Source organism: Cervus canadensis, chromosome 24 (genome assembly GCF_019320065.1).
Source record: "Cervus canadensis isolate Bull #8, Minnesota chromosome 24, ASM1932006v1, whole genome shotgun sequence".
NCBI lineage: Eukaryota > Metazoa > Chordata > Mammalia > Artiodactyla > Cervidae > Cervus > Cervus canadensis.
Window position 1 is genome coordinate 48,311,406 of NC_057409.1, and position 16,668 is coordinate 48,328,073.

Below are 16,668 nucleotides of genomic sequence, written 5' to 3' on the forward strand. Positions count from 1 at the left end.
TATATATATTTTTAATCACTAGGTCATTGCTTAGAATATGCTGCTATGTTGGATAAAGAAGCCAAACCATACAAAGTTGATCCTTTTGTAATTATGGTTAAGTTTCTGTTGGGGTAAGTTTTATTATCTGTGATAATGATTTTTAATTTGGTTTTATGTATACAATATTATGCTTGGCTCAAATATGGAGCATAAATTTTCATACAAATAAGACAATTGACTTGTTTTAATAAATGAATTTTTTCTCTTAGGCAAAGGCCAAATAAGCATATCAGTGTTTACTTCAGTAGTTTAACCATTTCAAAAGTATTTATTGAAAAGTAGTTATTACAGTGTAAACTTAATCTGTAAATATACCAGGACTTTAACATTTCCAAAAGAATGTATACAGCCCATGATCTTTGGGTATCCCAGATTTGTGAACACACAGTGCTATAAGATACTGACAAGACAGTGCCTCAGACACTTTTTATTACTTCCCATACAAAGTATATTTTAGATCTCTTTATCTTACTTAACACTGCATTCTTAGTTTATTCTGATTTTTGGCGGGGGGACGGGGGAGGGTTAAGAAGCATTACTTAGATGTCTTTTCTTCTGTTGTTATAACTAGCTATTGTCTTTCTAACTTTAAAAAAAAAAAACATTTATAACTTCAATACAAGGATTAATAGAGAGCAGTAAAACTGCTTTGAGACTTAAGACTCAGATCTTTGAAGATCAGTAGACTCACTAGTTCCTTAGAAGGAATTGAAGTTTGTTTTTTCAGGATAATTACAAATTAAATACCATGGAACTTTGGGGACTCTAGTGAATGGTTGAACGCTTCAAATGCTAAATCCTTGAATGAGAGTTGTTGATTTTTTGCTTTTATTAAATCATTTGCTTTTATTTCTTGTTTGTTTCCTTTTATCCGCAGATATAAATGGTTTAAAGAATTATGGGATATGTTACTGTTACCAGAATTAGATGCCATCGTTTTAACTAGTCAGAGTATGTGTTTCCCCCTTGTATCTTTGATTCTTTTTCTGTTTGGAACATGTACTGCCTACTGGGGTGGCCTACTCTCTTCTACATCTGTGAGACTTCTTTCTTCATTGTGGCTAGCTTTGAAAAGGTAAAGAATGAGTGACTAAAAGCTTTCTTATTGCTCTTAAGTAAGAAAAAATCATATTCTGATAGAGAACCTTAAGATTAATTTGCTTTCACTAAAATATAATGTCTAAGGAAAAAATGTGTAAGTAGCAAAGCATGGGGTTAATGTTCAAACTTCCGTTTCTGTCATAGATAATGATTTATTTCAAGTTAAATGCTACATTTGATTTTGACCATAGTGTTTAAGATGGTCAAAAAATCGAAAAAGTTTAACAGAATGCCCGAGTGTTTTTAAATTTCACCGTTTAAATCTTTCCAAGGGGGAAGTGTTTTTTTTCTGGCATGATTTAAGTGGTGGTTTTCAGTCAAGCCTGAGGGCAAGAGACTCCAATCTTGATATGTAGAATCAGATTAGATGACATGTGTAAGAGTTCCACAAGCATTGCCTAGAGTTTTACTATGATCCAAAGGCATGGTTTGAAGTTGCTGGTAGGTTTTTCAGGTTAAACCAGTGATGTGGTTTCTGTTAATTAACTCTCCTCATGATACTTCTTCCTCTACTTCTTCTGAAGTGCTTCTGACATTAACATTATAAGATGTCTGAGTGACCTTGAGACTTTAAAAACAGAAAATGATTTCTTTTCATGTCAAGATCAGAATTATATGGTACAGAGCCTATAAGTAATAACTATCTTTAACAATATTTTTTTCTCTTTTAGTACTGATATTATTCATAGTATATCTAAATGCAAGAGAAACTATCACAGTATATAATAGAATTTTAAAATATGTGACACCATCATCTTTATTTTAAAAAGCTTTACTATTTACCTTATAGTAATGCTTGCAGATTAGGGCCTCCCTAGTGGCTCAGACGGTAAAGCGTCTGTCTGCAATGCAGGAGACCTGGGTTCGATCCCTGGGTTGGGAAGATCCCCTGGAGCAGGAAATGGCAGCCCACTGCAGTATTCTTGCCTGGAAAATCCCATGGACCGCAGAGCCTGATAGGCTACCGTCCATGGGGTCACAAAGAGTTGGACACGACTGAGTGACTTCACTTTCACTTTAATGCTTGCAGATTAATAAGGAGAAGCTGGCAGAGCACTATACTGTTTTCTCCTTAATTGTGACTGTTTAAATAACTGTTAATATGCTTTTAAAATCTTTATTCTTGTTATCCCAGACCCTCTGAACTTCCTAAAGATATCAAGATAATATCACCAGACTTGCCCATTTTGACAACTGTTTTGATCCTCATTAGCTGGACAACTTGTGGAGCCTTTGCCATACTTCTTACTTATCTTTACTATGTGTTTAAGGTATGTCAAATCAATAAAGCAAGAACGCCTGAGTTGTGTATCAAGCAGGCATAGAATTACCCATAGTTGTTAAAATTTTTTTTCAATCACTGTTGCAGTAACATTCTGTTATATAACAGGCTTATGTGTAAAGTTTTTTTTTTTAACATCTTAACTATTTCAGATATATGAAGTTAACTGTAGAACTGAAGTTACTAATCTGATTTGAGTTCCTTTGTTAAAAACAAAGGGAGGGGAGGAGATGTAATCTGTTTCACATTACTTGATGCTTTGGCAAATAATGTTTTCAAAAAGAAAAACATTCTCCTAAAACAGTTTGTTCATAACTTTTCTTTGAACATGGATAATAGACAAAATAAATCATTATGTCAATGGGATCAAGTTGTTGAAACATGCTGAAACATGTAGAATGTTACAAATGTTGCTGAAGAATGGTAAGACGATGATAAAAATAATTAAGCTGGTAATTTTACTGAGGAAATGAAAAACGCTTCTAAAAAAGACTGACAGTTTTGCAGGAAAATTCAGGTTTATATAGTTGCATGAGCTCCACATTAACCTTATGTAGAATTAGTTGATATCAGAAAGGATAATAATTTTTTTACTTTTTTTTTTCCTAGCAAAGACTTATTTGCATCTGCACTTACTACAAATGGGCTTCCCTGGTGGCTCAGACTATAAAGAATTTGCCTTCAATGCAGGCAACCCAGGTTCCATCCCTGGGTCAGGAAGATCCCATGGTCAGAGGAGCCTGATGGGCTGCAGTCCATGGGGTCACAAAGAGACAAACACAACTGAGCAACTAACACTTTATCACTAAATACATGCCATTATAAATTACTTTCAGTTTTCAAAGGAAAAGTATGACCACCAGAAAAAACTATTCAGAATTATTTTGATTTATAAATATAAGTTAATTTGATTTCTAAATACAATATTTTCAGTTTTTTAGGTGAATATTTCAAACAACTGACACAGTAAGAAAAACTCTCTCAGCTGTGTACATATACACAATGGAATATTACTTAGCCATTAAAAAGAATACATTTGAATCAGTTCTAATGAGATGGATGAAACTGGAGCCTATTATACAGAGTGAAGTAAGCCAGAAAGGAAAACACCAATACAGTATACTAACACATATATATGGAATTTAGAAAGATGGTAACAATACCCTATATGCAAAACAGCAAAAGAGACACAGATGTATAGAACAGACTTTTGGACTCTGTGGAAGAAGGCGAGGGTGGGATGATTTGGGAGAGTGGCATTGAAACATGTATATCATCATATGTGAAACAGATCGCCAGTCCAGGTTGGATGCATGAGACAAGTGCTCGGGGCTGGTGCACTGGGATGACCCTGGGGGATGGGATGGGGAGGGAGGTGGGAGGGGGGTTCAGGATGGGGAACACATGTACACCCATGGAGGATTCAAGTCAATGTATGGCAAAACCACTACAATATTGTAAAGTAATTAGCCTCCAATTAAAATAAATAAATTTATTAAAAAATTTTAAAAAAAGAAAAGAAAAACTTTCTCAAATACTTAAGCACACCTAATAAATTTGTACACTTTCCCAGGTTCTTGTAAACATTTTACCATCCTATATAATTGAGCTTCAATTTTCAAAGATTTAGATTATATAACACTTGTTAAGATGTTTATACTGTGCTGAATATAATCAAATTTTTGGCTTACATGACATTTTAAGTTGCATTAGCAAGGCACCGTTCAAACATAGGGTCACACAGTGTGAAAAGATTAACATTATATACTAGCCCCAACATACTCTGATTTTGTATTTTGTTTCTGATTTTTAATCCATGATAGCAAGCACATGTAACTATTATTTATCTTTTCTAAAAGAATGTTTTTAAATGTTGAAATGGATTTTTATTTATTTAGAATTTTAAAATTTCAAATTATAATGCTTCTCAATTTCAATAAAAATGGTTGTTTTTTTGTTTCAAAATAAAAGTAAAATTAATGTCTTTTCTTTTTCATAGATTGTTCATCTGCAAGCCAGCCTAACAACTTTTAAAAACAGCCAGACTGTGGTAAGTTTTATTTTTATAACTCTATAGAACATGGAAAAACATAAACGTTTATTTTTTTTTTAAGTTAGAATTTTATAATATTTAGAAGGTATTATGAATTTAAATAGCTTTAAGAAAATTGAACCTAATGAATATTAAAATAAGACTTAGAAATTGTCATTTAATTTGATGTTAGTACTTAAGTTGTTTTTGTTACCAAAATTATCTCTTAAATTTTATTTCAAGTAATTACTTAAGAGGATATAGTCTTAGCAGTGGAAATAGCAAGTCAATGGAATAAGTTTTATAACTGACAACTGTTTTAAAATACTTTCAAATAAGATACTTTCAGTATTTCGTATCAGTTTGGTAATGAAAAACTGTATTTATTCAGCTGTTTGATAATTGAGTATGATTCTAAATTGAGTACATAATTTTACTTAATATCTCAATGTTTTTGCTTTATTGCTTTATAGAATCCGAAACACTCGAGAAGAAGTGAAAAAAAATCCAATCACCATAAAGACTCTGCAGTACACCATCTCCGTTTATCTGCCAGTGATGCTGAAGATAGTCTTCGCATGCACAGTACTTTGATTAACTTATTAACATGGATTGTATTACTCAGCATGCCATCTTTAATTTATTGGCTAAAGAATCTTAGGTAAGTTTTATTTATATAGTTATAATTTATGTGTTTAAGTGATAAATATCTGTAAATAGAGACTTGCAAGATTCCTAATGATTCATAAAACTTCTCAAGAACAAGAAGCTTTCACCTGAAATTTATTTTTAGCATATTCACATTTTCTTTTTTTCCATGAGAATATAAACTTCCCTAAAATCCGCCCAATAGGGGGGAATTCTATTTTTTTACTTTTCCTTTAACCTTTTTTGAGTCTAGAAATATGTGAAAATGTGCTTCATTTTGCTGACTTAAGTATTCATAATGTTAGTGCTTTAATTTTTCTACTTACGATTAATTTTATATTAAATTGAGGGGAGGATAGATGCTACATTTAAAATAACAGAAATAATGAAGGAAGTGTGTACTTTTCTGATGTGTCCTACACATCAGGTATTTCACTACTGAAAACTGTCATTTGTGTCCCAGGTTAAATGAAGCCTAAAAATGCCTCTAAGGTTATTTCTAGAATATTTAGTTTTTAATAAATTGTCTTTTTAAAAAAAACTCCCTTATTCAGTTAATAGTGAGCTCCTGACTAATATAGATTTTAGAAATGATGTAAAATTTGCAAATTATCTACATATTGTAGGTGGTTTTTTTGGAAAAGTCAGATGAATCAAAACAAGTTCAATAAATTAAATCACTGGTTACCAGATGTTAATATCCTTCCTCTGTCCCTTATTTTGGGCTTCCCAGGTAGTGTTAGTAAAATACTTGTTTGCTAATGCAGGAGACTTAAAAGATGCAGGTTCAATCCCTGAGTTGGGAAGATCCCCCTGAGGAGGATATGGCAACCCAATCCAGTTTTCTTGCCTAGAAAATCCCTTGGACAGAGGAGCCTGGCAAGTTATGGTCCATAGGGATGCAAAGAGTCAGACATGACTGAAGTGACTTAGTAATAAGTCCCTTACTTTAATCAAGGTCCAGATTTTTGATCAGAGATTTGGGGAGAAAACCACTCAGGAGCACAAATTTATGATTCTGAAAGGCTGTAAGTATCTCATTCAATGCAAGAGATGAGAATTTGGATTTTAAAAAATAAGGGACAATAAATTTAAAGAAAAAATAAGGGACAGTTACTTTGTGTAAACTTTTATTTTTTTATCTTATTTAAATAGAACAATTTAAATATATTTTAAATAATTTGTTTTATGAAATATTATCTCTATATGACCTTTCAGGCATATACTTACAGAAAGGAAGTGCTTCCATATTGGATATTTTCATTTCCTTTGGTAGCTTCTGAACATAATTCTCCATTTAAAACCTTGAATATAAAGATGATGTAGGGCAAAATTTATTTATCAATGATTTCTTGAGCAATTTAGAGCTTTCTTATATCCACATTGTAAGCTTTTGAAATTTATTGATTGATTCTGATAATTTAAAATGATGGGCTATGCTTTGTTGATTTATGTTGTTTTTTTTTTTTTCTTTCTGATCTAGGTATTACTTTAAACTTAATCCTGATCCATGCAAACCTTTGGCATTTATCCTTATTCCAACCATGGCAGTTCTTGGAAATACTTACACTACTTCAATAAAGTCAAGGTATAGTCTTTTAATCTTTATTTTTCTCTCATCTATTCCTGGTATTCTTTTATGTCTGGAACATACCTTTTGTTCCTAATTACATGGACAATACTAAAGGTGATCCCTTAATAGTAATTAGGTTTATTTGCAAATATACAGCTTATGTGCAAATGTATTATGTTTTCTTAATTATGGGTTTTATTTGTTAGTATATAATAATTTTTTTCTTTAAAAAGTTAATCCTTAAAATTTTTGATATTCAAGTTTGCTTCCAAGAAAATACAGGACTTGAAAGTAGGTAGTAATATAGATGAAGTAGAATTGGCCATGACTTGATAATTTCTAAAGCTGGGGGATGGGTCCTTGAGGTTCATTGTACTGTTAATCTACTTATGTATATGTTTAAGATTTTCCATAATAAAATTTTACCTTTCATTTACTGCTTATTTGCTCTGAGAGTGTTTTCAGTTGATTCTGGCAGATAGTTGCAGATATTCTAAAATAAGGCAGATCTAGGGTTTAAATCTAAGGCTTTGTGTCCTTCGGTAAATTTCTTAATCCCTCAGTTTCTCTGTTTTCAGAGTAAAAAGGTGACAGTCTTTCTTGATAGTATTTTTTAATATTTAGTGTCTTGTCTTGTATGCTCCTGTTAGGAATTAAAGATTTTTTTTTTTTTGGTTGAAGTTTTTTGCTGATATTAAATAGGTTGAAAATAAATATTTCTGTAGCTATATCTTAGTAAACATTATTGATTTTTTTTATTAAGATAAAACTCTAAGAAGTCAAATTGCTGAATATAAGTCCAACTAGTATTTTTTTGTGCTTAAAATTTAAAAGAATAAGCAAAACTGGTTATTTACTTAATAGAATAATTTTCTCTTTTCCAGCCAAAATTTATTTTTTTAAAAATATGGACTGTTAAAGTCTTTATGTGAAAAATTACTTTATCTAAAATCACATAGAATACTTTACAAAACTGTATAAAAGATTGATATATTCAGATTTTGTTCACTGAGTAAGTTAACATTATAATTGTATTTCTGTCTCTTTACAGTAAATTATTGAAGACTACTTCACAATTTCCACTTCCTCTGGCTGTTGGTGTGATTGCTTTTGGGTCATCACACTTATACAGGGTTCCATGCTTTGTCTTCATTCCTCTTTTACTCCATGCATTATGCAACTTTATGTAAGATTGGATTTGAGGAATGATAAAGATAATTTATGCCTTTAGGGCCAGTATTAAGTGGGAACAACACAGATCCATCAGTGTCGACAGCAAGATCCTTTGGAGAAAACAAGTCTATTTTTACAATGTTGAAGATAGGAAATTAGTTTTGTAATGCTTGAGGAAAGTAGTTGAAGCATGGTTCTGTTTTGTGGTATGACATCTGTGTACTAGTCATTTTTGAAAAATTAGTAAAAGGATATGGTGGCCACTGTCTTTGAGGACTCCTCTGCATGGCTAGTCTGCTTGATTGGCCATGCCAGGATCTTCTCCTAAACACTCAGTAAATGTAGCGTTGTTTTTTGTCTCATCACCTCAAACATTCTGCTCATTTCATCAAGCTTTCTTCTGAGAAGTGGGTTACTTTGTATTTGCTACATTATATATATTGAAAAATAAGTCTTAAAAGATTAATGAAATTTAAACTGCCTTATCAGAAATAAAATAGCCACAATCTTTAGTTTTTGTCAGAGTGAACAAAATAGATCTTTTGTTTTCTTACATCTATGAAAATATGCTTTAAGTTCAAAGGAGACATGTTTTTTGATAACCAAGCAAGATTGGTGAATGGAAACATAATTCAAGTTTAAAACTTAATGAAAAAAAAACTTAATCTTGCTTTTCAAATAAGAATCTTATTTTGTGTTCTTAGTGATTATCAGGAGACTATTGAAGAGATGTATTGCTAAATTTGAAGCAAATTCTCATAGATATTTATTTATAGGCATTGGAGCAGTTCAGTCATTCAGTCTGTACCATTTTATTTAACTCATTGACCCAATGATTGCCAAGTCTCTCGGGTTGTGATGGGTCATTAAAATAACTAAATTCCAGTAGTCAGAAAAAAAACTCTACATTTCCTCAGTTTTAGTCTCCTATAGGAAAAAAAATCAGCATGATCAAATGCAGTACTACATTTAATGTGTAGAATTAAACTATTAATGGAATAGCAGTGGAAAACTGTTACCCATTAATAGCATAAGTATAAACAATATACCTAAATAAGTTGGAGTATTTAGTCACTAGGTTTAATAGTAGAATCTTAATTTGCCAAGGTAATTACTATTTGACAGATAAGAGTAACATTTACATTTCATTTCAGATTTCAGCTCATTTTTAGAAAGCAGATATAACTCAGGCTGGGGTATACCTGGGTGAGAGAGTCCTTCCTTCCGATGTGTATGCTGTAAATACCCAAAACCTTTTAAGTATATTCCAGTAACTTCACAGTTGCACTTGTGAACTTGTGTCCTTGTTAGTGCCAAGGAATGTCCAAGAGTACCAGGTTCATTTTACCTGCCATTGCAACTGAATTCCATTACGGCCTCTCAGCTGTTACTGCCTATTAGAGAGTCACCCCCATTTTACTGCATGTAGAGGGTTACCTCATTTCTTTTCTCAGTTGTTCCTCCGTTACCGTTTTATCATCAGTTGAAGAGGATCTTGCTGTCATCTCTGAGAGTTATAAGTTTTTTTATTCTATTGTTCTCTTTCTCAGCGTTATGTTCAGTATTCATATTTTCACTTGCTGAGATCATTAAAGGGAAGTGAAAAAAAAAAAGCGAAGTGATAACCTCATAATAGACATGGCAGGCATACCAGGCTCTTGTTTGTTTGCTAAAAGTATCAAAAGGGATTAAAATACAAGATGCTTGTGTGTTCAAACCTGAAAGGAAAGAGTACACTTTCCCGTGACATGTCACATACATATTTAAACAAGGATGCATATGCCTAGGTTTAGCTATACACATGCTCGTAACAACTTTCGCACATAGGATGTCTTTTGTTTTTTCACTCAGGTGTAGTTGTATTTCAAGTTACAGGTTAAACATGTCATTTAAATATTTCTAAATCTGAACTTAGTTCCATATACAGAACCTAAGCAAATTCATTAATTAAAATCTTCTAATTTGGCCTGTACTTTGATCACAATTGACAGCTATAATTATTGTGTTTATGTGATCTAAGGTCTCCTTGTTTAGTCATTTCTGCTCATCGGTAAAATGTAACAAGCTTAAATTTCTCATTTGTGGGTAGTGTGTTAGCTTTTAAAGCAGCAGACTGGGCACACTAATTTTCATGAAAATATTTTCACGTGAGTGTAGTTACCATGTAGTCCTAAAGTCCTATTCCAACAAAATATTTCATTTGAGGACCACAGAAAGGATTCTAATTAAGCATGTATAAACAACAGTAGTTTGGGTTCTTACGCAAAACCACACACTCACTCACACACACACACACACACACACACTCTCTCTCTGTCTCATTTTCACAGGGTCTTCATCAAGTCCTAATTTAAACCCAAATAACTATCAGAGATGAGAAGGTAGGCTCTTTCTGAAGATTAGTAAAACTAATGTTTCTATCGCTTGAGAAAAGGAAAGTCCTTTGTCTTTAAATTACACATTCTTCCAGTCATACCTAAGACGTATATTGTTAGCTGGCAAAACAGCACAGGTTTATCAGAAATGTTACTAAAAATGAAACTTCATTGGCAGTTAGGGATTGTCTCATTTAGAAAACTTCTGAGCTTTGCTGTTTCAACATCTTTATTTAGATTTTTTTGAGTTTTTAACTTACAAAAATTACTCCTAGACCCTATTGTTGATACCTAGATCAGATATAGCCTGGACAGGACAAACACTGAGTATTTTCAGTGTTTCTAAAGACTCCTCTGGAGTTACTGTTGTTATAATTTGGAACAGATAATATGATAGAAATTATTAACACTTTTCTTTATCTTTTTCGTGTTGGAAATTACACCATTTCTGCTAGCTCTTTTCTTGATCCTCACCAGAATGAAAGTATTTAAAACACTAGTCCTAAAAAAAAAAAAAACCATTTGTGCCTGATTAACACTGACTTTGTGTCTCTTCAGTATATATTGATCATGTATTGATTAATCTTTAATTTTTTTTATAGTTCAGTCAGATAAGTTCCTAGGTATATAATGGAGTACTTCTCGTTTGAGCTACACTATAATATCTGCATGACTATACAGTAAGGAAAAGAAATAAAGAACTATAATAGGCCTAGTAAATGCTTTTTGTTGATTATCCTGCCACTCATGCAGATGCTACACATTTTCACCACACACACATACTTTCATGAGACAGATTATCTGACTTGTTCATTATCTATCTAGTTCCTATTCTTAACTCTTCAGATTTTTCACTTACAGCATAGTGTATTCTTTTCACCTCATTGTTGATTAGCATCTCTTACAGAAGGTGGTCAAGGGAAATAAAACAACTAAAGGTAAAACTCAGTTTTCAGTTTATTCTTGAAAGCTCTGGAGAAATAGGAAAACACAGAGTTGATGAGGTAAGCTAGAACTGTTGATTGCTGAATCCCAGACCATTCAATTGGCCTGTATTTTCATCTTAAGAATTAGGTGTAAATTAATGTAATATCTTGCTTTATTGTGAGGTTTAGAGCAAAACCTTACTTACAGTGCCACATTTGCAATTTTTTAGTAACTTATTATTAAAACTAGTTGGGAAGAATTTTTTTAGTGTGTAGGGACTTCTGTGACTAAGGTATTTGGTGATTATTTTTTATCATCACTTTGTGTTTTCTCTGTGTTTTAGATTTATGAAATTATAGGAAAAAAGATAACCTTGTGAAGTTTTTTTGGGGGGGGTCAATTTGAAGAGTATAGCACTCCCCAGGAATAAAAGAAGCAATAAAAGTCTTTGTGTTATGAAATTAGACCCAGACAGAAAACTTCTTGCCGTGTAAGGTAAATGTAGGAGATACTTTTACAAAATGCTAAGATGATTAGGAGCTGAAATTTTATCCCAGTCTTTTTGAACAAAGGACATTTCAAGTTCTGTAATGAACTTTTGCTTAATACATTATTACTCATACATTCTTTCACAGTATATTTTAACAGCCTGAGGAAATAGAAAACTTGTAAGGCTACTTATGTTCTTTACTTTTAATAAGAATAATAGGAAAGAAAAGTCAAATCAGTAATCCAAATCTGAGTATGTGTACTCTAAATGCTCAAGAATTCACATTTTTTATAAATTATGATTACAGATGACTGAATTTTATATATTAGTAACTTAGTCTGAAGAATGGAACAAAATTTGGAAATAGAATAAACTGTTATTTCATTTATAGTAGAAGTGTAGCAATACACCTGAATTGGTAACATCAGTTTAAAAAGTTAGATTATATTCTAAGCTATTGATACATCTTGATTACATTGTCTCTAGCTGAAATTTTTTAAATGAAGTGCAATACTTTCTAAAAGTGTTTCGCATGTTATGCTGCCAAAAATGACTGTTTTGAAATACCAAGTAACCAGTTAATTTCTAATGACTTTCTTTGGGACTTGATATATATGAGTCAGATTTATTCTGCACTCATTCTGTACATTGTAACTTGGAACACTTCTGAAAAACTGTATCTGTTGATGTAGTTTGATTAGTTAGTGCAAATTTGTTTGCGTATGTGAACCCTAATCCTAGTTGAAGAACTCTAGAAGTAAGTAGCCATTTTTGTAAAGTTCATATGCTAATTTTTTTAGTGTTATTTTGGTTTTTAGTATTTATATAGTAGAAATGTTACTAGTAAAAGATTTATAGACAAAGCATAGAACTATTATTCAAAAGCCTAAATGATAGGCATGTTTTGTATTTCATGTTGTACTTGTTTTGTTTCATATTGGACTTTTTACATCCCTGTTTTTAGGGGAAAAAAAACACATTTGACTTTTTTTTAGCATAAAGCTCTGCATTGAAAATAGAACTGTATTCATATGGTTAGCAAAACACACTTTGCCACCAAAGCTAAATGAAATTTTAAAATACCTCCAGATATCTGTGCCAATAAACTTTTCTTACTTTCTTACCACACTGGGATTAAAACAAAAATAATCTTTTCAGTATTTTTCTTCTAGGACTTATATTAAATACGCAAGTCATCAAAATTTATATTCTGTATCCTGATTTTTCTTTGAAAATATGTGAAGCTTAATAGCATAGTGTATTCTATTTTGTCTGATTTCTGAAATAGTGTTTTCTGGTTTTATTGGATGAAAATTAGTTTACCTGATAATGATTTTTCAGTAATTGGTTGAAGAAATCATTTAGGTAATCTTGTTTCAGATTCATTCTGTAAAACTTTAAATTCTATTGCCCTGATCATTTTTAGTACAGGTGTCTCTCATTTATGTAATAAAAGTTTTTCATGGAATTTCTTTTATTTTCTATGTTTTTCCATTCATTCCCTATATATAGTCACACAGGGGAAATTTATCCACTGGAATGCAACATAGTACAATGAAGTAAGCATTGTAAAATGCATCTTAAAGGAAAATATAAAGACAATCAAGATGTTCATGCTGAAGTGTTAACATTGATGTGGGAGTGTACTCATGAGAGAAAAGCCAGAATAGGATAGATTCAGAAACTGTTGTGTTTATATGGTTGAAATTCTTTAATTCCTCTCCTGTAGAAATTTTCACAGGGAATTTCAGTCCCTCATATCACAGTTTTCCCCATAATTTAATGTCAGTTAACTGGTTCTCTGCCCAGGCATGTTGATGCAGTTTGCATCATGGAAGTAAGGAAGCAACAGATAAAGCCAAATATTCAAATGTTTGGCCTTGATTATCCAATTATCTGGTGGGGGTAGATGATAATAAAAAGATGATGTATAAGATCTAAAAATTCAGTGAACATTATTTTTGGAATGAGTTTGTCCTTTGTGTTGAATAGTTTTATCCTAAATAGGAGATGCCTGTATTTAACATAACCATGTTTTCTTTATAATCAGATATGTATTTATTGGAATATTGGTACAAATAATCTTCTTTGCCTCTACTGTAGAAGGAGAAAAATCCAATTTTTAGTGTATATAAATGTGTATTTACATTTTAAAAAATATAAAAATGATTTAGATATGTTGTTTTGAAGTGATTGTATTACCATTTCTTAAGCTTATGGCTAACTATAAATGTAGCAACATACCCGTGAAAAACCAGACCAAAATTGAATGCATATTAACACTGTGACCTTGAACTTATAGTTGTTTGGGATAAAGCAGACCGTGCCTTAAAATGCTGAAAGAATGCCCTGAAGTTTTATAATTATATATTTTATTATTGGTGGTCTTCTCAAATTGGCCCCAAATCCTTTTCTTTGAGGCTGGTAAAGTAAAAAATTTTAAATAACAGTTAATCAGTATTTCCCTTAGTATAAGCTAAACTATTGCTCCACAGGCCTCTCTTAATCTCCATAGTTCCCATTTCAAATTAAAATTAACTTAAACTTCATAGATGTAGAAAACTAAGTTTGGCTACAGTTTTCGAAAATAAATTTATTTTAGGAAAAGATGGTGGCATTTCTGAGAATAATACACATGAAAACATAACCTGAAAATGTATTTTTTTGTCTTTTTAATGAATAATCTATCAAAGACATGGATTCTTTAAGACATGTACTTATTTTTTTCCCTCAGATTATTGACCCTTGTATATCAAAGTTAGTTTAGCCAATAATGATTTTTCATTAAATATAAACTCAAACTCATGTATATATTTAAACATTATTTTCCCTTTTACTTTTTTCTTCCTAATTATTTTTAAGATACCAAGAGAAAACTGGCCCCAGTTTTTTATGGATTTTCTTTTAATGTAAAGACTTACATTTTCATTATGCTAATTTAGAATAATGGATATAATTTCAGTCAAAACAAATTGTTCCATTTATAGGACGTTCATGGTCTCTGCTAAAAGATGCCCATATCTCAGAATTTTTTTTATATTTTTTATTTATAATTTTGAATATAAACTCAGCATTTTTCTTTCTTCTCATTTAACCTCACTACCTCCCATCAAAGACAAAAATATAGGTTTCTCTGGAAGTGTTTAGAAAGAAAACGTCTTTCCTTAAAGCATGGTCAAATTGAGATGGAAATAGTTTGGGCAAGGGTATGTAATACAGTAAGATACATGGCTATCATGTCAACCTGCATCAGTTTCTGTATTATAGTTAAAAGTTTATAGAGGACAAACTATGTGTTATACTGAGATAGACTCAGTAATCATTAATTTGCAAATCAGTAATTTTATTCTCATTCAGAAAATGCAGCACATAATAATACTTAGCAGTGCAAAACAATTCATCTTATATCCTGAAAAATGATTGTCATCTTGCAGATTTTTTCTTTTAAACATGCATGACCTTCTCCAATACTTTGTACAATGTATGGTATACTAAATACATTTATGTGTAATTTTGTGTGTACTTTTTGTATGGTGTAATTAACATTATTACATTTAACTAGTTGTAATTCTCAAAAAGTGCTATTTATTGTACTCCTTAGAGTGTTGTGAATGTTTTTGTCTGTGTTCCAGCATTATGGTGTAGGGTTTAATAGGTGAACATTTGCCTTCAGTCCCCGCTCAGGTATTAATGTGTAGCATTATTTGGTGCTTTCTTTTTAATCTGTCATAATTTGATGGTCTGAATGTTCAACAATAAATTTGGTGAACAAAAACACATGGTGCAGAATTGCTTACCAGTTCACATACTCCACACTACCATCTCAGGAAAACCCCTTGAAAATGATGTCTTTATGGCATGTCTAACATTTCAGAAGTTTAAATGCCTAAGCATGGAACATGATAAACATGATACATTGCAGTAAATATTGGAAATATGAAAATTTCTCATATTTCCCAATTTGGTATTTTGTAGCTTCCCATATAGGCTTCCTTGGTGGCTCAGTCATAAAGAATCTACCTGCCAGTGCAGGAGATGTGGGTTTGACCCCTGGGTCGGGAAGATTCCCTGGAGAAGGAAGTGGCAGCCCACTCCAGTATCCTTGCCTGGGAAATCCCATGGACAGAGGATCCTGGTGGGCTAGAGTCAGTGGGGTCACAGAAGAGGACACGACTTAGTGACTAAACAAGAAACTTTATTATAGAATGGATGGCAGGAGTCAGATGGGGTAGGACATCTCTTGAGGGGTACATGTCTTCTTACATAGTGATTAGAATGGTGTTTTCTAAATTATTTTAACCAGCATCTCTAAATATATGAACATTTATAAATTATTTGCTTGTGTTAACATTGTATATATTATTAAATATACCCCCAAAGGGTAATTTTTAAAGATGAGAAATACACATCTAGAAGCTTTAATATTTTCCTTGGATACTTTGAGAATTATCTTGAAATACCCAGTGTGGAAGCCACTGGAGTGTACAGCATGAAAGCCTCAAAGGCCTTTCCCATCAGTTTTTTTTTTCTTACTTCATCTTCACTTTCTTTCCATAAGAGATATATTTTATAGTTTTTATTGCTGTGTAGCAAATTACAAAATTTACAGCTTAAAACAACACTTATTTATTTACTCACAATTCTGTAGGTCAGAAGTCTGGGCACAGACCAGCTGGGTTCTCTGCTCAGAATCACATTTCTAAAATTAAGGTATCAGTGAGATCTGTGGTCCCATCTGAGACTCATTGGGATAGTTACAGGTGGAGGTTCCTGTTTTCTTGCTGGCTGTCAACTTCCTCCCTTAGAAGGCATGGAGTAGCCTTCATAGTCAACAAGAGAGTCCAAAGTGCAGTACTTGGGTGCAATCTCAAAAACAACAGAATGATCTCAGTTCATTTCCAAGGCAAACTATTCAACATCATAGTAATCCAAGTCTATGCCCCAACCAGTAATGCCAGAGAAGCTGAAGTTGAGCAATTCTGTGATCTCCAAGACCTCCTAGAACTGACACCCAAAAAAAGATGT

The 16,668-nt window shown here is 32.1% G+C and overlaps 1 protein-coding gene across 2 annotated transcripts in view; it reads left to right on the top strand.

Moving 5' to 3' along the window:
• Positions 1 to 15,418, top strand: part of PGAP1 (post-GPI attachment to proteins inositol deacylase 1) — a 76,432-nt gene extending 61,014 nt beyond the window's left edge. Inside the window, exons 21-27 of one of the 2 annotated variants that reach the window (XM_043445054.1) lie at positions 23 to 113; positions 920 to 1,117; positions 2,279 to 2,414; positions 4,425 to 4,475; positions 4,931 to 5,118; positions 6,589 to 6,693; positions 7,730 to 15,418. In XM_043445054.1, coding sequence (XP_043300989.1) covers positions 23 to 113; positions 920 to 1,117; positions 2,279 to 2,414; positions 4,425 to 4,475; positions 4,931 to 5,118; positions 6,589 to 6,693; positions 7,730 to 7,868 — 908 coding nt within the window. In that variant the 3' untranslated portion in view covers positions 7,869 to 15,418. The remainder of the gene's footprint in view (positions 1 to 22; positions 114 to 919; positions 1,118 to 2,278; positions 2,415 to 4,424; positions 4,476 to 4,930; positions 5,119 to 6,588; positions 6,694 to 7,729) is intronic. The other variant, XM_043445055.1, reaches the window with a different exon arrangement.
• The last annotated feature ends 1,250 nt before the right edge of the window (positions 15,419 to 16,668 follow it).